General features: G+C 38.2%; 1 protein-coding gene across 1 annotated transcript in view; it reads left to right on the plus strand.

Moving 5' to 3' along the window:
* SLC39A8 (solute carrier family 39 member 8) overlaps window positions 1-24,201 on the plus strand; it is an 85,594-nt gene that overhangs the window by 56,928 nt on the left and 4,465 nt on the right. Inside the window, 2 exon segments of the mRNA XM_050791926.1 lie at window positions 21,964-22,171; window positions 22,388-22,572. Coding sequence (XP_050647883.1) covers window positions 21,964-22,171; window positions 22,388-22,572 — 393 coding nt within the window.

Raw genomic sequence — 24,201 nt, forward strand, 5'->3', positions numbered from 1 at the left:
TAAAGCAGGTCACATGATTTCTGGTTTCCCAGTGAATATAAAAGATATGTTTTCACTACACTATAGTCTATTAAGTGTGCACTGGCATTATGTCTAAAAAATGACATTGATATCTTAATTTAAAAATACCATATTGCTAAAAAGTGCTACTGATCATCTGAGCCTTCAGCAAGTTCTAATCTTTTTGTAAGTGGAGGGTTGTGCCTCTGATGTTGATGGCCGCTGACCAGGGTGGTGGTTGCTGAAGGTTGGAGTGGCTGTGGAAGTGTTTTAAAACAATGAAGTTTGCAACATCGATTGCTTCTTTCATGAAAGACTTCTCTGTACATGCGATACTGTTTGACAGCATTTTACCCACAGTAGAACTTCTTTCCACATTGGATGCGATCCTCTGAACCTCTACCACTGCTTTGTCAACTACATTTATGAAGTATTCTAAATCCTTTTTGTCATTTCAATGTTGTTCACAGCATCTATACCAGCAGTAGATTCTGTTTCAAGAAACCACTTTGTTTGCTCATTCATAAGAAGCAACTGCTCATTTATTCAAGTTTGATCATGAGATTGCAGTAATTCAGTTCCATCTTCAAGCTTCACTTCTCATTGTAATTCTCTTGCTATTTCCACTACACCTGCTGTGACTTCCTTTACTGAATTCTTGAACACCTCAAAGTTATCCATGAAGGTTGGAATCAACTTTTTCCCAACTCCTGTAAATGTGGATATTTTGACCTCCTCCTCTGAATTGTAAATGTTCTTAATGGCATCTAGAATGATGGATCCTTTCTAGAAGATATTCAACTTCCTTTACTGAGATTCATTATAGGAATCACTACTATGGCAGCTACAGTCTTGCACAATGTATTTCTTAAATAATATGACTTGTGAGTCAAAACTACTCCCTGACCCATGGACTTCAGGATGGATGTAGTGTTGGCAGGCATGAAAACGACATTCATCTTCTTGTACATCTCCGTAAGAGCTCTTAGGTGACTAGATGCACTGTTAATGAGCAGTAATATTTTGAAAGGAATGTCTTTTATTTTTCTGAGCCATAGGTCCCAACAGTGGACTGAAAATATTCAGTAAACCATGCTGTAAACAGATATGTTGCCATCCAGGCTGTGTTCTTCCATTTCTAGAGCACAGACAGAGTAAATTTAGCATAATTATTAAGGGCCCTCGGAGTTTTGGAATGGTAAATGATGATTGGTCTCAGCTTAAAGTTACCAGCTGCGTTAGCCCCAAACAAGAGAGTCAGCCTGTCCTTTGAAGCTTTAAAACTAGGCATTGACTTCTTCTCTCTAACTATGAAAGCCCTGGATGGCATCTTCTTCCAACAGAAGGCTGTTTTATCTACATTGAAAATTTGGTGTTTAGTGTAGCCACCTTCATCAATGATTTTAGTTAGATCTTCTGGATAACTTCTCCATCAGCACTTGCTGCTTCACTTGGCACTTTTATGTCATAGAGATGGCTTCTTTTCTTAAACCTAATGAACCAATTCTGCTACCTTCCAACCTTTCTTCTTCAGCTTTCTCCCGTCTCAGCCTTCATAGAATTGAAAAGAGGGGCTTGCTCCTACTTTAGGGTATGTTATGGCTGACTTGATCGTCTATCCAAACCACTTAATTTTTACTGATATCAGAAATAACGCTGTTTTGCTTTCTTATCATTTGTGTGTTCATTGGAGTAGCACTTTTAATTTCCTTCAGGAAGTTCTCCTTTGCATTCACAACTTGGCTATTTGGCACACAAAACCTAGCTTTTGGCCTGTCTTGGCTTTTTGACATGTTTCCCTCGCTAAGTTTAATCATTTCTAGCTTTTGATTTTAAGTGAGAGACATGCAGTTCCTCCTTTCACCTGATCACATACAGGCCATTTTAGGATTATTAGTTAGCATAATTTCAATACTCTTGTGTCTCAGGGAATAGAGAGGCCCTACAGAAGGGAGGAAGATGGGGGAATGTCTGGTCACTGGAGCAGTCAGAACGCATACAACATTAATTGGTTAAATCTGCCATCTTATGTGGGCACAGTCATGGTGTCCCAAAACAATGACAATAGTAACATCAAAATCACTGATTACAGATCACCATAATAGATATAATAATAATGAAAAAGTTTGAAATATTGTGAGAATTACCAAAGTGTGGCACAGAGACATGAAATGAGCACATGCTGATAGAAAAATGGTGCTGATAGACTTGCTTAATGCAGGGTTGCAACAAACCTTCAGTTGTAAAAATCACAATATCTGGAAGCACAATAAAGTGAAGCACAGGAAAAAGATGTATGCCTGTACCTGTCACTCCTAAATAACTAATAGAAATAATAATGGTGGTAGTTGGCGGTGTGATACTGGTGGTACCTGTCATGTGCAAGTAATACACCAATACTTTGCAAATAGTATTCATATGCAACATTCATTTAGGTATAATTATCTCAATTTTATAGATAGGGAAGCTGAATTTCAGGGAGGTTTAACATTAGAGTAACGGTTTGAACTTAGATTTGTTACACTCAGAGTTCTTTTAAAAAAGCAAAATTTCTTCCCGATTTGTATGCTTCTCATCAATTAAAATGACTACTTTAAATAAAATCTAAGTATACATTTTTGTGAAAAAATTATTATTTCACTAGAACTTTTTGAGCATGTAAAACTAGAACTTACCGACATGTAAAAAATAGTTATTGTGTAGTGTGATGAGTACTAGAGTAGAGGCATATACAAGTTACTGTGCTGAGAGAGATGTTGTGTGTGTTGGGGTGGGACGTGATGCAAGTGGAGTGGCACATATTGGGGATGGAACGTGATGAAAGCGAAATGGTCAAGGATGCTCTTCTGAGAAAATGATGCTTGTATCCATCTTGACCTTGCATCCATCCTGACAGATATGTAAGACTTTACTGGGATAATATGCTTGGGCAGAACAGCAACTTAAGTGCAGAGGGTGCTTCCAGTCATTGTTTTTAAACATTTGTCATTTTCTAATTTTGAAAAATGCAAGAAAGTGGCTATAGAACAATGGCTTTTAATCATTCCCTTAGACAACTGCTTGATGAAGCTCATTACCTTTTGCAACAGACCTACCAAATTTTGCATACAATTTAAAGGGGTTCATGAACTTGCTGATGCTCCTCTATGACCTGCCAGCCAACAATCTCTGATATAGAGAAATACTTGAACAAGGAACATAAATGCCTACGGGTAAGAGCAGAGGGCACTGGGGTAGCTTTTTAGCTATTATTCTGTTAAATTCCTACAATAGCACTGTGAAATTGGTATTAAGTCAACTTACAGCTGAATAAATTAAGATCCAGTTAAATACAATGACTCCCTCAAGTTCACACAGATAATAAACAGCAAAACTATGCTGAGATCCCCTTCTGGGGTCTTGCATTCCAAGCTCATGTTTGCTCCATATACATAATACCAACTTCTTAATGAGAATATGGCTCTAATAAGTTATGATTTCTAACAATTAACTTACAAATGAACTTTTGTAAAACAACTCGTAGTGAGTTGAGGATTGCCCGCATAGCGAAACTTTGTTAGTTTTGATTACCAGTCTGTCATAGCTGATAAGTTATGATTTGTTCTATTTTGCTATGGGCTTGGCTGTAGAGTATTTTGGCAGCATCTATAAAAATTTCTTTTGAAATAATTTTTTTTGGCAAGATTGCACCTAAAGCTTCTAAATTATCTAGAGAAATTCCAAGTTGTTATTATGTGTTTGATATATTGTGTTAGTCTTATCCATACACTGTGGCAGGTTTTCTTAAGAACCTCAACAAAGGATCTCGCCTTTGATCCTGGAAAGCTCAGTTTGTTAGTGTTAAGTTCTGGAAAGCTTAACACTTAAAAGTGCATCTATCTAAACATGTTCTATAATAAATTGCTTTCACTAATCAAGCAGGACTTATCCCTGTTTAGAAGAATTAGTGAGGTTTTAGTCAATTAGGCTTGATGTCAAGTTAATTTTGCCTCCATTAGTGTAATGAAGAATTGCTATGTTGTTCTGTCATGCATGCTGATTGATAAAAAAAGTTAATAATGAATGCCAATACATTTTTTCTCTTGAAAAATGAACAAATAATATATGAGGTTCAAGTAAATTATTCTGCTCATCAGAAAGAATTGCGTATTCTACTGTGTGGAAAACCCAGTGGCAAGCCAGGGGAAGCAATGGAATATTTAAATACTTACTCTATTGCTGGTCAGTCTTTAACATCAGCTTTTTAAAAGATTGCCTTATAAAGGATATCCATTTCATAATTGTTGGATGACTAAAATAGATCACTTTGTTTTCTTTGGCTTCTGCTATTTGCTTATTTAAAAAATTTATATTGTGCTCTATTCTTTGCATGCTGCATTCTGCAGTTTGGGAATACTGAATCAAGACCTGGTGAGTAACTTTTACTCAGTGGATTGCATGATGGAAGATTTGCCAAACCATGAGGTGTTTTATTGTAATAAATGAAATCCATCTCCCTTGAAGAAGCACTTGCAGAGGCAGAATTTATTCTACATTTTATTATTCCATTTTATTTATTATATGTATTCAAAATAAGAATTCTAAATTAAAAAGATACCAAAGCTAAAGCATCCTGTAAATGAAGTGTGGTCTTGCCAAACTGCTTTCTGAGGTCATTACTATATTATATAGTAATTAGCAGACTGGCTCATGCACACACACACACATGCACACACACACACCCTCACCTATAATATTTATTTGTCTCTACAATCATATCTATTCAGTTTTGTGTCTGAGGTAAATTTCCAGATAACAAATTTCACTTTTATAACTATTAATACTTCACTTATAATCTTAGTGAATAAAAGAGAATTGAAGGTATTTGAAGAACAATTTAAGTGCTCACTCTTAATAAAAGTATTAAGTGTTAGAGTTAGGGCATTGATTGGGTGATGAAATTTGATTCTACTATATGTCTGCTTCTTAGATAGAGAATTTCAGTCCTGTTCTAAGGCTCTCAATTCAATTAAGTTAATAACTCCTCATTTATTTAAATTAAGTGGTGACATTCTCCTGCCTTTAACTTTGCTCTCCATGCTAATTATTGGCTCAATTTATTTAGAAATATTATTATAGAAGTTTTGAATTCTAATAAATAGAAGGGAGAGACCAATATGTGAGCCTAATTCTTTTTCAAAGTGGTTAAGGTATTATTACTTTTTATTTGTTATCAGGTGTCAGAACATTAAAAGTAAAAACAAAAAAAACAGACTTTATTTTACTGAATCTCTTTCTACTTAGGAATATCAAAGTGCTTAATGAACATGACTTTACTGAACCTTTATACCAACTTAGTGAAAGTGGATAAAAGTCAGAAACATTTAATAGCAGAGGAAACACCAGTAGAGATTACATTTGAAGGTTCCAGAAGACATTCAGGCCTCTGGCCTTATGCTTTCTAGTGTATCCTCCTTTATTACTAGGTTACAAAGTATATATTGGAAAAAATAAGTGAGGGATCAGCCATCATTAATAGTTTCCTGGGTTGCAAACACACACCCAAATCTAGAGATTGTTTCCATTTAGAAAGTAGAATCTCAAAAATTCTTTTTTGGACAAACACTACTTTTGCAAAAATAGTCTGTATTTTTTCTGTAATTTTTATAGTGTTTGTGACTTTGATCAAAATCCCAGAATCATGTAACTTTTATATTAAAACAATAATGGCAATCTTAAACTGGGCCTCTGTGATATATCAGGCTACTTTTAAGACAACATTTTATATTCTGAATGATATCCTGGTCCATACACTAAATCAGTGATGCCATATTAAAGTGTAGGAAGATGGTATTCCGTCATTCAATCCATCATTTATTTTCTTCTCATGTATTCAGTGATCACCTGTCAAGTGCCAAGCTCTGCTCTACATCCTGGAAATGCCATGACAAACTAGATAGAAAATGTTCCTGTGCTCTGGCATTCCAGTTCATTCTAGTGGGACACACAGCCCAACATCATAGAATTACAAAAGCCATGCTGGCATTTATAAGTACGAGGTACCTAATGTGTACATGTGGACATAGAATATGGAATGATAGACAATGGAGATTCAGAAGGGTGAGCAGGAGGGAAGAGGGTGCGTGATAAGATATTACTTAATGGGTACAATGTACTTTATTTGGGTGATGGATATCCTGACATCACCACTACTCAATCTATACATGTAACAAAATTACACTTGTACCCCATACATTTATACACATAAAATACAAAAATAAATTTTAAAATGTCCTGTGGGGAATTAAAATGTGATAGGATGATGTCTGGGTCACTATATTAGTGTGGGTGGTCAGGGATGACTTCCTGAAGGAGAACACATTTAAGTTAAAATCTGAATTGTAAGAAGGAACCATCCATGTGAATATCAGAGAGAATAATGTTATGGCTGAGGAAACAGCAGTGAGAAGTCTCTAGGGGAGGAAACAGTTCAGCTGGTTTTAGGAACAGAAAGATGAACAGAGTAGGTAGGCACAGTGGATGCTTGTATAAAATGACATTGGAAAACATTCTGGATAGAAATTCTTCTTCAAAGTAAGCATTCCTGTGTTCTAACACTTTAACAGTGTTAATAATGCAAGCCATTGGCTCCAAAATTACATTTTATTAAGTGTGATAAACTAAGAACAGGCCAGTCAGGAAAACAACTGTCTTTTGCAATCAATTTTTGCAATCTGTAAACAATAGATTATACATAGTGGATTTGAAAGCTCTAGGATGGTGCTTTTTTCCTCCTCAACGATTGGAAGTATTATTTTAAGTGTGTGTGAAGTGTTAGCAATCCTCAGAACACCTCAGCACATTAATTAGTTCAGTGTCTTCTACTCAAAACCAGAGTTACTTGAATCCTGGAGGTACTCCACCTTCCAGGATGGAGACTGGCAAACAGCAATAAAATAATTTCTTTCTTTATAGCAACAAAGAAAGTAGCAACAAGCTACTTAAATCAGAAATTCCTCATCTGAAAAACTCAATTCTCTTGAGCAGTCTCTTGGCCTCTTATTGCATAGGCTTAGGAGTCAAATAGTCTGGGCACAAATCCTGACTTTCCCATTTTCTAGCTGTGTTGTTTTGGGCAAGTCCTTTCTTCCAGTGTCCTCATTTACTTCTTCTGTAATCGGGATGATGCACTCATCACAGGCAAACAGTGTCTTGCAAACAGTAAATCTTCAACAGGTTATCTGCTTTCATTGCTAATATTCTTACTTTTATGCCCTCCCTTCCCAAATGATCTTCTGAAAAAATGTGTAAGTTCACAAAGTTAGATGCAAAATGGTTGCCAATAAAAATCTCCTGCTTTGAGGGCCGGGCGCGGTGGCTCACGCCTGTAATCCCAGCACTTTGGGAGGCCGAGGCAGGCAGATCACGAGGTCAAGAGATCAAGACTATCCTGGCTAACATGGTGAAACTCTGTCTCTACTAAAAATACAAAAAATTAGCCAGGCGTGGTGGCGGGTGCCTGTAGTCCCAGCTACTTGGGAGGCTGAGGCAAGAGAATCGCTTGAACCCGGAGGCAGAAATTGCAGTGAGCCGAGATTGCACCACTGCATTCCAGCCTGGAGGACAGAGCAAGACTCCTGTCTCAAAAAAAAAAAAAAAAAAAAAAAAAAAAAAAAAAAATTCTTCTGCCTTGATCACTAGAATAGAGGGGGAAGCCTCTGAGGTCCATTGACTGAAATGTATTTTGATATTTCATTTCTCTACATAATTCAGCACCCCCCACCATTTAATTAAAAATAATATTTATTGAGCACCCATTAAATGCTAAATTCTTGGCTAAAAAGAAAAAACGAACTTGTCCTGCCAGGAGATTTTGATCCAGTTCTTCAACTTTCAGTAGCTAAGAATTGGCAAACAAACAACAAAAGCATCTCTGCACTGAATTTTATGTTATAGTGATGAATCAATTTGGAATTGATTAGTGAACTTTTTTTATGCACACCCTTTCCATGTTGTTCTTAAATGTCCATGTGTTTGCTCTTTGGAAAGATTGGAATACATGCTTCATGGGACAATGATTTGTGAACTTGTCATGAGAGAAGATGTACTTTTACTATTACTACACCTTTATTTAGTCAGTCAACAAACACTCACTGAGTGCCTTCAGTGCTACATTCCGGGTGAACAGGAACAAACAACACAGAAAATAAAATTACTTATATATCCTAGGGATCACAGGCTTAGCTTCTTTGGCATGGAGGCTCAAATCCTGTTTCTAAACATTTCTAGAGGTATGACTTTGGTTAATTTACCTAACCTTTCTATACCTCAGTTTCCTCATTTGTAAAATGGGGATCATATCTATATCGGGTTGTGAAGATTGAATGATGGTATATGTAAAATGCGTAGCACAGTACCAGAAGAATAGTGAGTGCGAATGTGGCAGGAGGCTCTGTTATTAGTATGAATATTATTATCACTACTGCTCTGTGCTCCAGTAGTGTATTCTGTATATTTCATGCCGAATTCTTCTTTTCTTAAATGGGTCAGCACATCTTTAGAGTGGCACAGTGACAGCTTTCAGAGGGAATGTGGTCCCAGTACTTTTATCCTGTGTGGCTCCTACTTCTCAAGCTCCATGTACAGAGTTGAGACAGCTTCTGTTGTCCTGAACTATTGAAATATAAACCAGGGTGCCAGTTGCCCCTTGCAGGTAATAGCTTTATATTTGTCTCTCTGTTGGCACCTTGCCTATTCCTTATCACCCCTACTTGGTCCTAAGTACCCGTTCTGTTGTGTTTGCCGTTACCACTGGCTCTAATCTCTCATCTCATCTGTTTCTTTGCCTCTTGCCACTTTCCCTAAGCTCCTTGACAGTGTGTTTTTAGATCTTCTCTGCCACAGAAGTCAGTCTCTCTTTTTTTGCAGGTGAGTCACATGGAGTATATTGAGTGGGATCTTGAATATTTCAGTTCTTGACGTAATTCATGTCAAATGTTAAGACATGACAGGCAGCTGCTGCATGGGGTTGGTTTCTCCACGACACCCCATCCTATTCCTGTTTTCTCATATGAATTATTCTGAAAGCCTTGATGCTGATCAGTGTACATATTCCTTATTTTGGAAACACTACTTTTAAGGATCCTAGCAACTGATTTCTCCAACTTACATTGAAACTTAAGAAATTTCCTGGTGCCTCCTGAATCCCTTTAAGATGTTGCAGTAAGAATGAGAGTTGTGTAGGCTGAGAGTTACATTTTATGGGCTTTTTATAAGAAACGATATCCTGTGTCCTGAATGTACCAGTGCATTAATGCCATCCTCATCTGTAGCAACAGTAAGCAGCCTTTTAGAGTGGTATAAATAGTCCATTAAGATAACCGTAAATATTTAACTATTATTTACTTTAGATTCCATTTGCAAAATAGTAGCAGATTTCTTGAAAACCTCTCAGGTTTCTCCTAAATTGTTCTTTTCAAGGCAGTAAAAATGCTATGGTCGCAAACTGAAAATAACTGATTATTAATTAAACTACTAAAGACCAGAACAACTTTACTCACATTCCACAGAAGGATTGGAGACACAGGAAACAACTTGCAAGGTTTCTAGAAATTGTCATTTTCTTGTTAATGGTTATTTTAATTAGCAAAGAGAGTTTTGGAAATAGTTTTGAGCTTTGCCTGAAACCGAATGACTGGAAGGTAAGTGCATTTGAATTATATTTGGTTACATGCATTAAAGATAAATAATTTTTCCTTTCTCATGTGAAACTTCATTTTGGTTGTAGTTAGCTGACTTTTCAGGGTGAGGAGAAGGACCAAGTAATCACCAGCTATAAAATACAAACATTGAAATCATTGGAAAACCTAGTAATAAAAGCAACGCCTATCAAAACTTTATATTTTTAGAATGCATTTAACTCTTTTTAGTATATTCATGTCTATGTAATCCTTTTTGTTACTTTTTTCATGAAAACTTATTTAATAGTATTGTGTTGTTGAATGAGCATTAGACTTTGGATTAGTCAAATCCTTTCCAGAGAGAGATGGCCCACTCAAATAAGGATAAATAATAGAGGAGAGACAATTTATAAAACTCTGATCAGGGTGTAGGTGAATCACAGGGCAGTAACCTGAGGCTATTAACAGTGGAGCTGTCAACAACCTATGTCCAAAGGGAAAAGGGAAGAAAGAAGGTTCTCTAGAACTGGAAAGGAGCTAGTTTTGTATAGAAAGCTACTGTAAGTGGAACAGTGATCTTTAGTTGTGGACATAGCCAGCCTAAGTTACCTAACCTTCAAGGAGGGAGCCAGGGGAATAAATATCCCGATCCCCACTCCTCCTTCCCTCCAATTTTGTTAGAGCTCACTGTCTGGAACCTGCTGAGCACCTGGACATGAGGGCCTTTGATAGAGTGCATATAGGCTTTATGGGGAAAGAAGGGTGGAAAGTGGATCTGGAGGGAGAAATGAAAGATATATTGAATACTCTACCCCTTTTTCTCTCTATCAACCTCCAATCTTGTCCTCCATGTGGTTAACAAATGCATGTTCCTAACATAGGGGATGCATAAAATCCCATCAACTACCATATCATTCCCGTGATGTCTTTTACTAATTCTGCAACCTGACTAAAATATTAGTCCCCAGCAACACTCTTCACATAAAATATTGGGAGAAGATGATGCAATTAAGGAACATTAATTATAGCTGCAGCTCACTTCTGGAGCTGGTCATGAGGCCTAAACTGCTCATTATAGGGTCTCCCATTGACAATACCTTCTGTATTTACCACACTGTCTGACATCACCTTGACTGGATGAGTCATTTTCCAGTTAGGGCAATTGAAATCTTCATTTCTCTAAGATCTGAGTGCTTGGTAGTCTTGTTTTTATTGGGGGATGGTTGCTATTTTCCCTTGACCAGGACTATCGGGGAGGAGTACTTAGAGGCATCCCACTGAATTCCCTGAGTTCTAAGCACTATCCTTGTCTTCATTCTGTAGCAGAAAATCAATTCCCCCGGATCACTAGGTGTGATAACCCTAGCTAGTTATAGTGACTTCCTCATCTCTGTTAGTTCAGGGGCATAAAGAACTTTAAATTGCCAGGAGTTAGTCTCTACTTCCAATGAATCAGAAAATGACCATGTTTCCTGGTATAAGAATTACTGCCTTGGACAGTAGGTCCATCAAACTCATCAAGTCCAAGGTTTTGGGGACAGGAGACAAGAATTCTTTTTTTTTTTTTCCATACTTTAAGTTTTGGGATACATGTGCAGAAAGTGTAGGTTCGTTACATAGGTATACATGTGCCATGGTGATTTGCTGCATCCATCAACCCATCATCTACATTAGGTATTTCTCCTAATGCTATCCCTTCCCTTGCCCCCACCCCCCGAACAGGCACCGGTGTGTGGTGTTTCCCTCCCTGTGCCCGTAAGTTCTCATTGTTCAGCTCCCACTTACAACTGAGAAGATGCAGTGTTTGGCTTTCTGTTCCTGTGTTGGTTTGCTAAGAATGATGGTTTCCAACTTGATCCATGTCCCTGCAAAGGACATGAACTCATCCTTTTTATGATTGTATAGTATTCCATGGTGTATACATGCCACATTTTCTTTATCCATTCTATCATTGATGGGTATTTGGATTGGTTCCAAGTCTTTGCTATTCTAAATAGTGCTACAGTAAGCATACATGTGCATGTGTCTTTATAGTAGAATGATTTATAATCGTTTGTGTATATACCCAGTAATAGGATTGCTGGGTCAAGTGGTATTTCTGGTTCTAGATCCTTGAGGAATCGCCACACTGTCTTCCACAATGGTTGAACTAATTTACACTCCCACTAACAGTGTAAAAGCGTTCCTATTTCTCCACATCCTCTCCAGCATCTGTTGTTTCCTGACTTTTAATGATTGCCATTCTAACTGGCATGAGATGGTATCTTATTGTGGTTTTGATTTGCATTTCGCTAATGATCAGTGGATGATGAGCTTTTTTAAATATGTTTCTTGGCCACATAAATGTCTTCTTTTAAAAAGTGTCTGTTCATATCCTTCACCGACTTTTTGATGGGGCTGTTTTTTTTCTTGTACATTTGTTTAAGTTCCATGTAGATTCTGGATATTAGCCCTTTGTCAGATGGATAGATTGCAAAAATTTTCTCCCATTCTGTAGGTTGTCTGTTCACTCTGATGGTAGTTTCTTTTGCTGTGCAGAAGTTCTTTAGTTTAATTAGATCCCATTTGTCAGTTTTGGCTTTTGTTGCCACTGCTTTTGGTGTTTTAGTCATGAAGTCTTTGCCCATGCCTATGTCCTGAATGGTATTGCCTAGGTTTTCTTCTAGGGTTTCTAGGGTGTTGGGTCTTACATTTAAATCTTCAATCCATCTTGAGTTAATTTTTGTATAAAGTATAAGGAAGGGGTCCAGTTTCAGTTTTCTGCTTATGGCTACCCAGTTTTCCCAAAACCATTTATTAAATAGGGAATTCTTTCCCCATTGCTTGTTTTTGTCAGGTTTGTCGAAGATCAGATGGCTGTAGATGTGTGGTGTTATTTCTGAGGCCTCTGTTCTATTCTATTGGTCTGTATATCTGTTTTGGTACCAGTACTATGCTGTCTCGGTTACTGTAGCTTTGTAGGATAGTTTGAAGTCAGGTAGCGTGATGCCTCCAGCTTTGTTCTTTTTGCTTAGGATTGTCTTGGCTATACAGGCTCTTTTTTGGTTCCGTAAAAAATTCAAAGTAGTTTTTTTCTAATTCTTTGAAGAAAGTCAATGGTAGCTGGATGGAACTAGCATTGAGTATACAAATTTGAACTGTATGGCCATTTTCATGATATTGATATTGATTCTTTTTATCCATGAGCATGGAATGTTTTTCCATTTGTTTGTGTCCTCTCTTACTTCCTTGAGGAGTGGTTTGTAGTTCTCCTTGAAGAGGTCCTTCACATCACTTGTAAGTTGTATTCCCAGGTATTTTATTCTCTTTGCAGCAATTGTGAATGGAAGTTTGCTCATAATTTGGCTTTCTGTTTGTCTGTTATTGGTGTATAGGAATGCTTGTGATTTTAGCACATTGATTTTATATCTTGAGACTTTGCTGAAGTTGCTTAGCAGCTTAAGGAGTTTTGGAGCTGAGATAATGGGGTTTTTGAAGTATATAATCATGTCTTCTGCAAACCAGCCTTGCATCCCAGGGATGAAGCCAACTTGATCATAGTGGGTAAGCTTGTTAATGTGCTACTGGATTTGGTTTGCTGGTATTTTTTTCAGTATTTTTACATCAATGTTCATCAGGGATATTAGTCTGAAATTTTCTTTTTTTGTTTTGTCTCTACCAGGTTTTGGTATCAGGATGATGCTGGCCTCATAAAATGAGCTAGGGAAGAGTCCCTCTTTTCCTATTGTTTGGAATAGTTTCAGAAGGAATGGTGCCAGCTACTGTTTGTACGTCTGGTAGAATTTGACTGTGAATCTCTCTAGTCCTGGGCTTTTTTTGGTTGTTAGGCTATTAATTACTGCCTCAATTTCAGGACTTGTTATTGGCCTTTTCAGGGTTTCGACTTCTTCCTGGTTTAGTCTTGGGAGAGTTTGTGTCCAGGAATTTATCCATTTCTTCTAGATTTTCTAGTTTATTTGTGTAAGGGTGTTTAGAGTATTCTCTGATGGTAGTTTGTATTCCTGTGGGATCAGTGGTGATCCCACTTTACCATTTTTTATTGTGTCTATTTGATTCTTCTCTCTTTTCTTCTTTATTACTCTGGCTAGCAGTCTATCTATTTTGCTAATCTTTTCAAAAACCAGCTCCTGGATTCATTGATTTTTTGAAGGGTTTTTCATGTGTCTATCTCCTTCAGTTCTGCTCTGATCTTAGTTACTTCTTGTCTTCAGCTAGCTTTTGAATTTGTTTGCTTTTGCTTCTCTAGTTCTTTTAATTGTGATATTAGGGTGTCAATTTTAGATCTTTTCTGCTTTCTCCTGTGGACATTTAATGCTATAAATTTCCCTCTAAACACTGCGTTAGCTGTGTCCCAGAGATTCTCGTACATTGTGTCTTTGTTCTCATTGGTTTCAAAGAACTTAATTCTTTCTGCCTTAATTTCGTTATTTACCCAGTAGTCATTCAGGAGCAGGTTGTTCCATTTCTTTGTAGTTGTGTGGTTTTGAGTGAGTTTCTTAATCCTGAGTTCTAATTTGATTGCCTTATGGTCTGAGAGACTGTTTGTTATGATTTCTGTTCTTCTGCATTTGCTGAAGAGTGTTTTACTTCCAATTATGTCACAGGTCTATTTTAGAATAAGTGCTATGTGGTGCTGAGAAGAATGTATATTCTGTTGATTTGGAGTGGAGAGTTCTGTAGATGTCTATTAGGTCAGCTTGGTCCAGAGCTGAGTTCAAGTCCTTAATATCCTTGTTAATTTTCTGTTTTATTCATCTCTCTAATATTGAAAGTGGGGTGGTAAATTCTCCCACTATTATTGTGTGGGAGTCTAAGTCTCTTTGTAGGTCTCTAAGAACTTGCTTTATGAGTCTGCGTGCTCCTGTACTGGGTGCATATATATTTAGGATAGTTAGCTCTTCTTGTTGCATTGATCCCTTTACCATTATGTAATGCCCTTTTTGCCTTTTTTGATCTTTGTTGTTTTAAAGACTGTTTTATCAGAGACTAGGATGCAATCCCTGCTTTTTTTTTTTTCTTTTTTTTTGCTTTCCATTTGCTTGGTAAATATTCCTCCATCCCTTTATTTTGAGCCTATGTGTGTCTTACATAAGATGGGTCTCCTGAATACAGCACACTGATTGGTCTTGACTTGTTATCCAATTTGCCAGTCTGTGCCTTGTAATTGGGGCATTTAACCCATTAACATATAAGCTTAATATTGTTATATGAGAATTTGATCCTGTCATTATGGTGCTAGCTGGTTATTTCACCCATTAGTTGATGCAGTTTCTTCATAGTGTCAATGGTCTTTACATTTTGGTTTGTTTTTGCCATGGCTGGTACTGGTTGTTCCTTTCCATATTTAGTGCTTCCTTCAGGAGCTCTTGTAAGGCAGGCCTGGTAGTGACAAAATCCCTCAGCATTTGATTGTTTGTGGTGACAAAATCCCTCAGCATTTGATTGTCTGTAAAGGATTTTATTTATCTTTCACTTATCAAGCTTAGTTTGGCTGGATATGAAATTGTGGGTTGAAAATTCTTTTCTTTAAGAATGTTGAATATTGGCCCCTACTTTCTTCTGGCTTGTCGTGTTTCTGTAGAGAGATCCGCTGTTAGTCTGATGGGCTTCCCTTTTTAGGTAACCTGACCTTTCTCTCTGGCTGCCCTTAACATTTTTTCCTGCATTCCAACCTTGGTGACTCTGACCAAAACTTGGTGAATATGTGTCTTGGAGTTGCTCTTCTTTAGGAGTATCTTAGTGGTGTTCTCTGTATTTCCTGAATTTGAATGTTGGCCTGTCTTGCTAGGTTGGGGAAGTTCTCCTGGATAATATCCTGAAGTGTGTTTTCCAGCTTGATTCCATTCTCCCCATCACTTTCAGGTACATAAATCAAATGTAGGTTTGGTATTTTCACATAGTCCCATATTTCTTGGATTCTTTGTTTGCTCCTTTTCATTCTTTTTTCTCTAATCTTGTCTTCATGCTTTATTTTATTAAGTTGATCTTCAATCTCTGATATACTTCTGCTTTATCAATTTGGCTATTGATACTTGTGTATGCTTCACAAAGTTCTTGTTCTGTGTTTTTTGACTTTATCAGGTCATTTATGTTCTTCTCTAAACTGGTTATTCTAGTTAGCAATTCCTCTAATTTGTTTTCAAGGTTCTTAGGTTCCTTGCATTGGGTTACAACATGCTCCTTTAGCTCAGAGGAGTTTGTTATTACCCACCTTCTAAAGCCTACTTCTGTCAGTTCGTCAAATTCATTCTCTGTCCAGTTTTGTTCCCTTGATGTTGAGGAGTTGTGATCCTTTGGAGAAGAGGCATTCTGGTTTTTGGATTTTTTAGCCTTTTTTATGCGAGTTTTCCCTCCTTTTGGTGGCTTTATCTACCTTTGGTCTTTGCTGTTGGTGACCTTCGGATGGAGTTTTTGAGTGGTCATCCTTTTTGTTGATGTTGATGCTACTGGTTTCTGTTTGTTGGTTTGTAACAGTCAGGTCCCTCTTCTGCAGGTCTGCTGGAGTTTCCTGGGGATACACTCTATACCCTGTTTGCCTGGGTATCACCAGCATTGGCTGCAGAACAGCAAATATTTCTCTCTGCTCCTTCCTCTGGAAGCTTTGCCCAGAGGGGCACCCATCAGATGCCAGCCGGAGCTCTTCTGTATGAGGTGTCTGTCGAGCCCTGTTGGGAGGTGTCTCCCAGTTAGGAGGCACAGGGGTCAGGGACCCAGTTGAGGTGGCAGTCTGTCCCTTAGCAGAGCTTGAGCACTATGCTGGGAGATCTGCTGCTCTTTTCAGAGCTGGCAGGCAGTAACATTTAAGTCTGCTGAAGCTGTGCCCAGAGCCACCCCTTCCCCTGGGTTCACTGACCCAGGGAGATAGGAGTTTTATCCATAAGCTTCTCACTGGGGCAGCTGCCTTTCTTTCAGAGATGCCCTGCCCAGGGAGGAGGAATCTAGAGAGACATTCTGGCTACAGCGGCTTTGTGAAGCTGTGGTGGGCTCCGCCCTGTTTCAACTTCCTGGTGGCTTTGTTTACACTGTGAGGGGAAAACCACCTACTCAAGCCTCAGTAATGGCGGATGTCCCTCCTCGCACCAAGCTCGAGCATCCCAGGTTGACTTCAGACTGCTGTGCTGGCAGCGAGAATTTCAAGCCAGTGGATCTTAGCCTTCTGGGCTCCATGGAGGTGGGATTTGCTGAGCAAGACCACTTGACTCCCTGGCTTCAGCCCCCTTTCCAGAGGAGTTAATGATTCTGTCTTGCTGGTGTTCCAGGCACCACTGGGGTATGTAAAAAAACTCCCATAGCTCACTTGGTGTCTGCCCAAACAGCCACCCAGTTTTGTGGTTGAAACCCGGGGCCCTTGTATAGGCAACCTAGGGAATCTCTTGGTCTGTGGGTTGCAAAGACCTTGGGAAAAGCATAGTATCTGGGCTGGAGAGCACTGTGCCTCATGGCATGGTTCCTCACGGCTTCCCTTGGCTCCAGGAGGGAGGTCCCTGGCTCTTTGCACTTCCTGGGTCATCACTCTGCTTCTGCTCACCCTCCGAGGGCTGCACCCACTGACTAACCAGTCCCAAAGAGATGAACTGGGTACCTCAGTTGGAAATACAGAAATCACCTGCCTTCTGCATTGGTCTCACCAGGAGCTGCAGACTGGAGCAGCTCCTATTCGGCCATCTTGCCTGTCAGTAAAAATTCTTTAAGTAGTGTATTAGGCATAAAAATAAGATAGATTTATTTATTTATCTGTTTATTTAGAGACAAGGTCTATGTCTGTCGCCCAGCTGGAGTGCAGTGGCGTAATCATAGCTCACTGTAACTCTCCCACCTCAGCCTTTCGAGTATCTGGGAACATAAGCTCATGCCACCATACCTGGGTAATTTTTTTTTTCTTTTTTTTTTTTTTTAAAAAAAATGGAGTCTCGCTGTGTCACCCAGGCTGGAGTGCAGTGGTGATATCTCGGCTCACTGCAAGCTCTGCCTCCCGGGTTCACACCATTCTCCTGCCTCAGTCCCCCGAGTAGTCAGGACTACAGGTGCCCACCACCACGCCCAGCTAATTTTTTGTATTTTTAGTAGAGATGGGGTTTCACTGTGTTAGCCAGGATGGTCTCGATCTCCTGACCTCGTGATCCACCTGCCTCAGCCTCCCAAAGTGCTGGGATTACCTGGGTAATTTTTAATATATTTTTCGTAGAGACGAGGTCTAGCTATGTTGCTTAGGCTGGTCTCGAACACCTAGCCTCAAGCATTCCTCCCCCTTGGCATCCCAAAGTGCTGGGATTACTGGCGGGAGCCACTGAGCCTGACCTAGACCCCTTTTACTCTCACCTCTTGGTTCTTGGATTTGTGCATTCTCTACAGAGAGATGACACCATATGTTTGGCTGCCGAACCTATGGACAGAACTCCAACCTCTCAGGGTGTTATCTTTTGGCTTGCACCCTGGCTGAGGCTTCATCAGGACATCTCATCATTCTGTCAAACGGGTTGCTACTAGAGGGTGCAGGTGATGTGATCCATGAATTATATGGATTGAGCCCATTGTCTCACTTCCTTTGCTAAAAAATGGTTAGGAGATAGTTTTCACAGGAAACTTTGGCTATATATATCAACTTTGGTGCGCTATAAGTCCATGAATGATGGTGCTTGCAGAGGCACTGAAGGCAGGGAAGACATATATTGTATATGTCTATCTTTGTGAGTCCAAGAGCATCCCCTTATAATGGGAGGAATCCAATGGAATCATTCTGCTACCACATACAGCCATCTGGTCCTCTTGCCCTGTTGGGCAGTGATGTCTTTCTGGGGGCTCAGCATCAGCCTTGGCTTTTGAAGGTTGGGACTTCTTTAGTGCTGGAAAGCCAGATCCCCCTTGGTAGGGGAAGAGAATGCTGATCCTATATATAGCCTCCCTCAGCACCACTCTGGCACTTTATATGTGGGCCCATTAAGCAAACATTTGGATGGCTGAGGAAGGATACTGAGTGACAATCAGATCTTCTTGTTCACTTTATTATTGAAACTATCCTCTGTGATAGCCTTTTATGAGATTCAGTGGAATAGAATTAGATTCGCATTCTGCACTTATTAAAAGAGGCTCATCCATATATTCTTCACCTCCTCCTTTGTGTCCTTCTTGTCTATGTCCTTATCTTTCTCCTCCTTTTATTCCTCTTCCTGCTCCTCTTACTCATGCTTGCTCACTTCCTTCTCCTTCTTCTCTCTGTTTTCTTTTTCCTCCTTCTCCACATGCCTCCACCTTGTCCTCCTCCTAATCATCCTTCTCTTTGTCCTCTTCCTCATCCTCCTTCTCATCCTCCTTGTACTTGTCTTCCTCATGCTCCTCCTCATCCTTCTTCTCCCTTTCCTTGTCCTCCCTATTCCCCCAGACCTCCTCCTCCTCTACAACTTTCTCCTCCTTCCTTAAACTGTTCTGCAAGTAAACCCATTTGTTTTCTCCATTTTAATTTCTAAGTACTTTTTTTTTTTATTTTGTTTTTTCCCCTCCAATTTATGTTGGGATTCAACATAGTCTCCCTCTATTTTTATAACTTTGGTGTATGATATTCTTTCTCCCCCATTCTGATAATACTACACATTGCTTTGACTTTCATCCCCATTAATAACTAAGTGAAAGGTGTTACGAGTCTTGCTGAAGATTACACGGTAATTCTTCTCAGAGCCAAGCTTGAACTCAGTTCCAGATTCCAGACTTAGGGTCTTTTCACTAGGTTGAGTTGCCTCATCATGGCTGAGGGTAGAAATAGCCTCATATTTAGAGTAAAACTCAGACAAGAAAGCAAGGAAGTGAACAACAATAACAACAGAAAACAAAAATTTAAAAAGGAAAGAGAGAGATAGGCATAGTCACTAACTTAACTACAGGAACTTGAATTTAGTTTTCTCTCTGCTCAGTGATTTAATTCTAGGTGAATTAGAAAAGAAGTTTCTGTGAATGTTTGCCTACTTTGGTTTGTTCCAAAACTATTAAAAACATATAACTCTTACCCTGCTCAACAGTATCATTTGGGACCAAAACTCATCGAGCTAATATGAGGCATAATAAATAGAGTCAGTAATATCTGTACTTAGAGGTAAGAGAATCATTCCTGATATATTAATTTAATTTCTTCTGTAAAATTAAGGGTGTTTGTATACAGATTCTGTATGTGATATCAGGTAGTCAAGACTTGGTTTTGTAGTCTTCTTCTGAAATCATCACAATAAGGAAATTTTAAACATGTAATTAGATAAATTAGATTGGAAGATGAAAACAACTGCTTTAATTCAAAATAATTTCATTAAGTATATCACGGCAGTAAGTTTTACAAAGCCCAGGTCACTTCCTCTGTGGCATTCCCTACGACCACCTTTGTTTCTATTTCAGCTTTAATTGCTTCCCGCTCTGGGGCATTTTTTATGCAAACCACCTGATCCACCTGTGCTAAATTATGATTGTTCATTGTGTTGTTCATTTAAGATATAGCTATACAGTAAAAAAAATCCACATTTTAAGAAAAGATAGAATTATTTTTATGCAGATAAACTTTGTTTCTTAAAATAAACAAGATTCGATACTTATTCAATGTTGCGTCAGTTGTTCAGGAGAATTTTCTGAAAGGTGGGGAAGTCTCCTTGGAATTACCGTCAGATCCTATTACAGAGAAGAATCCCCCTCCCGATATGTTTGTAGTAGTAAAGCACTGTTGCCAAAAATGCCCACTTACTCTTTTTTTTGTATCCCTGGGTAAGTTTACCAACCTTTTCGCGCTTTAATTTCCTCAACTATAAAATGATGGTAACAGTTGTACTTTCCTCATAGAATTGTTCTAGATGAATTCGGTATTTGAAGTGCTTAGAACAGTGCCTAGCACATTAGAAATGCTATATGCCTTTGCTGTTTCTATTTCTACTACAACCACATTGGTGATGACAATGATGATGAATCCTATTACCAACAGTTTCCCATTCATTTCATATTAATTAAAAAAAATATTTGCTCCAAATGCTTTTATCTGTGCCTACAAACAAAAATCCAAAGGTGCAGATTTGCCACTAATGAAACAGTAAAGAGATGTATTGCAAGATTTAAGGTTGATTCTGAAAGTGTTGGTCCCCAAAGTGTTCGGAGTAGTGAAGTGACATTGGAGTAAATGTAAAACCTCTCAGATGGTTGCTCTGAAGTAAGCCCTCTCTGTTGGATATATATTGCAATTTTTTAAAATGTATCTGTATATCTTATGACTTATTTCTCCAACGTAAATACACCTCTTAAAGACAGAAGCTGTGTTTTCCATTTCCATGTATTTCCCATAGCATTCAACAGAGTGTTCTACAGATTTCAGATGTTCAATAAATATAATGATTAGCTGCTTAGGCAGAGGTGAGAGGAGGAGAATTAGGAATAAAATGTTCTCCAGTTAATTGCAAACTGCTTTCATACTTAAAAATGAATTTGCATTTTATCTTTTTCTACAACTTCTGGAAAGTGTTTTAGTTGGCATTTGTCTGTACAATTTGATTCGATTTTGTACAATTTTGTAAATTTCCTGGAAATCTAAATTCCTACAAAGAGTCCATCATAGGGTTTTCTATTTTTATTATTGTTTCTACATGAAAAGAAGTGTTAGTGTAAAGGCTAGCCTGTTCCATCTACACTTCATGCAATTTGTTAAGAAAATAATTAAGCTTTGGAGCTTGTAGGAACCATGTTGTTACAACCTAAACCCTCCACATGGTACCTGGAACACAATGGAAACTCAATAAGTTGTTGATAAATAAACAAATCATTTAGTACAATGTCTTCATTTTACAGTTGAAGGAACTCTGTGATAACTTGCTCACTGTCACATGGTGGCATAGGAGGGATTAGAACAAATGTTCCTAATATCATCATGCTCTAGTTGTGGATTTCATATTTAAATTGTAACATGAAAAAGACTTTAAGTTTAGTCTTTGAATAACTTCCTTCATTTTAAATCTTGTGTATCAATAAATTTCTTAGGTTAATATCTGCTGCATTTTAGAAAGGCAGTAGGAAGAAGTTTATATAAGTCAAAAGGATTGTTTTAAAGGGAAAGTAAAGGAAAATGTCTGTTAGTGGCTTATTCAAGGTGTGTCAGTTGATTAATTTCCTTTCTCTCAACCATAAGTCTTATTTTCTCTGTTATGTATTATTAGGGTTTCCTAGTTACTCTAAAAGACTTTCTGTTGGAACAATTTGTTTTTTTCAAGACATAACCCATCTCCAACTTGTCTGTATTTCTAAGACTTTCAAGAAATGTTGGTTATCATTTTAATTGGTTTTCTGCTAGGATGGAAAAAAAGAGCCAAGTTCATGTACCTGTTTGAAGGGGCCCAAACTGTCAGAAATAGGGACGATTGCCTGGATGATAACGCTCTGCGATGCCCTCCACAATTTCATCGATGGCCTGGCGATTGGGGCTTCCTGCACCTTGTCTCTCCTTCAGGGACTCAGTACTTCCATAGCAATCCTATGTGAGGAATTTCCCCACGAGTTAGGTAAGGAGCTCTGCTTATATTGTAAAAGTCTGCTTACTTCTTGATTTCAGTGGAATGAGACTTTTCAGGTGACATGCTCTTAAAAGCCTTCTGATGCACTAAAATGAAGACCTTGTTGGACATTGATGATTATCTTTGATCTCATCCAGAAATTAAAAAGAAAAACAAAAACAAAAACAACTCAACTATTCACTTGATATTTTCTTCTTCTTCTAGGAGACTTTGTGATCCTACTCAATGCAGGGATGAGCACTCGACAAGCCTTGCTATTCAACTTCCTTTCTGCATGTTCCTGCTATGTTGGGCTAGCTTTTGGCATTTTGGTGGGCAACAATTTCGCTCCAAATATTATATTTGCACTTGCTGGAGGCATGTTCCTCTATATTTCTCTGGCAGATATGGTAAGAAGCTTAAAATTTGTATTTTGTTTTAATTTAAAATTTGGAAATGAGTATCTGGATTATGAGTTAACTATGGCTGGCCTTCTGCTTTCCGCAGTGCGGAAGGCCTTTCTGTTGTAATTCAAAACATTCCCATTTCAACAGATCATTCTACTTGAGTAGTTTACACTAATAGTAATTTGAAACTGATCCTCATTGGTTCTTTAAAACATAATCATATTGTTTGAAGGTGAAATGATTTGTTTTTGTTGAAGTAGAGATATTTTCCTCTATCTCTATTCCCCTTGTGGCTGGCACATCTTGTCTTATAGTATGTCCCTATAGGACTTTTTCTCCCTCTTTTGTGTCTGTGTCACATTTGGAAGAGGAATAACTTATCAGAGTAAATAGCATTTTGTTATTTCAAAGTTCTAAACAGTGACAGCTTTTTGGGTTAAACTAAAACTGGTACACTAAAATTGGTAAAATTTTGACAATATTTATTTGACATAGTATATATTTATATCTGTTCAGTGTCTGTGTCTTTGCATCTGTGTGTGTGTGTGTGCTCAAAAGAGTGTGCATGGCTGGGTGTGGTGGCTCATGCCTGTAATCCCAGCACTTTGGGAGGCCAAGGTGGGCGGATCACAAGGTCAAGAGATCGAGACCATCCTGGCCAACGTGGTGAAACCCTGTCTCTAATAAAACTACAAAAGTTAGCCGGGCGTGGTGGCATGTGCCTGTAGTCCCAGCTATTCAGGAGTCTGAGGCAGGAGAATCGCTTGAACCCGGGAGGTAGAGGTTGCTGTGAACCGAAATCGTGCCACTGTACTCCAGCCTGACAACAGAACAAGACTCCATCTCAAAAAAAAAAAAAAAAAGAGTGTGCATGTGTGTGTAAGAGAGAGAATATCCTGTGCATTTTCAAATAAATCATGGACATCTTTCTAGAAAATGATAATATGGTAGTGTATGAAAATCAAGGACTATTTCTTTTGTATTTGGAAATGGATATATTACATACATAATTTAATAATTTAATTTTTTTCATCTGCATTCTTACCTCCAAATTATATTTGTCTAGCTCTGTTCATTGTTCTCTGCAGACCCTCAGAAGAGCAAGGATTTAATCTCTTAGAACCAATGCTACATTTATAACTTTTTTCACAAATTAATGTCTCATACTGTCTTATAGTCATTTTACTTTCTGATATAAGAACAGAATCTTATTAGAGTTGCTCAGTTTAAAGAAATAATACTAAGAAATAATACTCATCCTGGAGTGAGCAAAATAGGCACAGTTCAAGGAGCTTTTCCATTCGTGGGGCTTTTCCTCTAGAAAGAGGGAATCCTGAAATTAAACAACAACAACAAGAAATCATACAGATGACTAAATAATTACAAATAATGAAAAATGCTATGAAATAAGAAAGTAGAATATATGATGAGAGATGATAATAAAGGAATCTAGAATAAACTAGGATTGGCTAGCAGAAGTGTTTTAGCAAGATATAAGGTAAAAAGTGAAGGATTTAGTCCACTGAAAAATTAGTGAAATACAAGTTCTGGTAGAGGTGATGGTAGGTGTGAAGATTTTGCTGGGTAAACTTGAGGTCGTGAAAGAATGGGATAGGTGAAGCATAGAGAACG

The sequence above is a fragment of the Macaca thibetana genome, chromosome 5 (genome assembly GCF_024542745.1).
Source record: "Macaca thibetana thibetana isolate TM-01 chromosome 5, ASM2454274v1, whole genome shotgun sequence".
NCBI lineage: Eukaryota > Metazoa > Chordata > Mammalia > Primates > Cercopithecidae > Macaca > Macaca thibetana.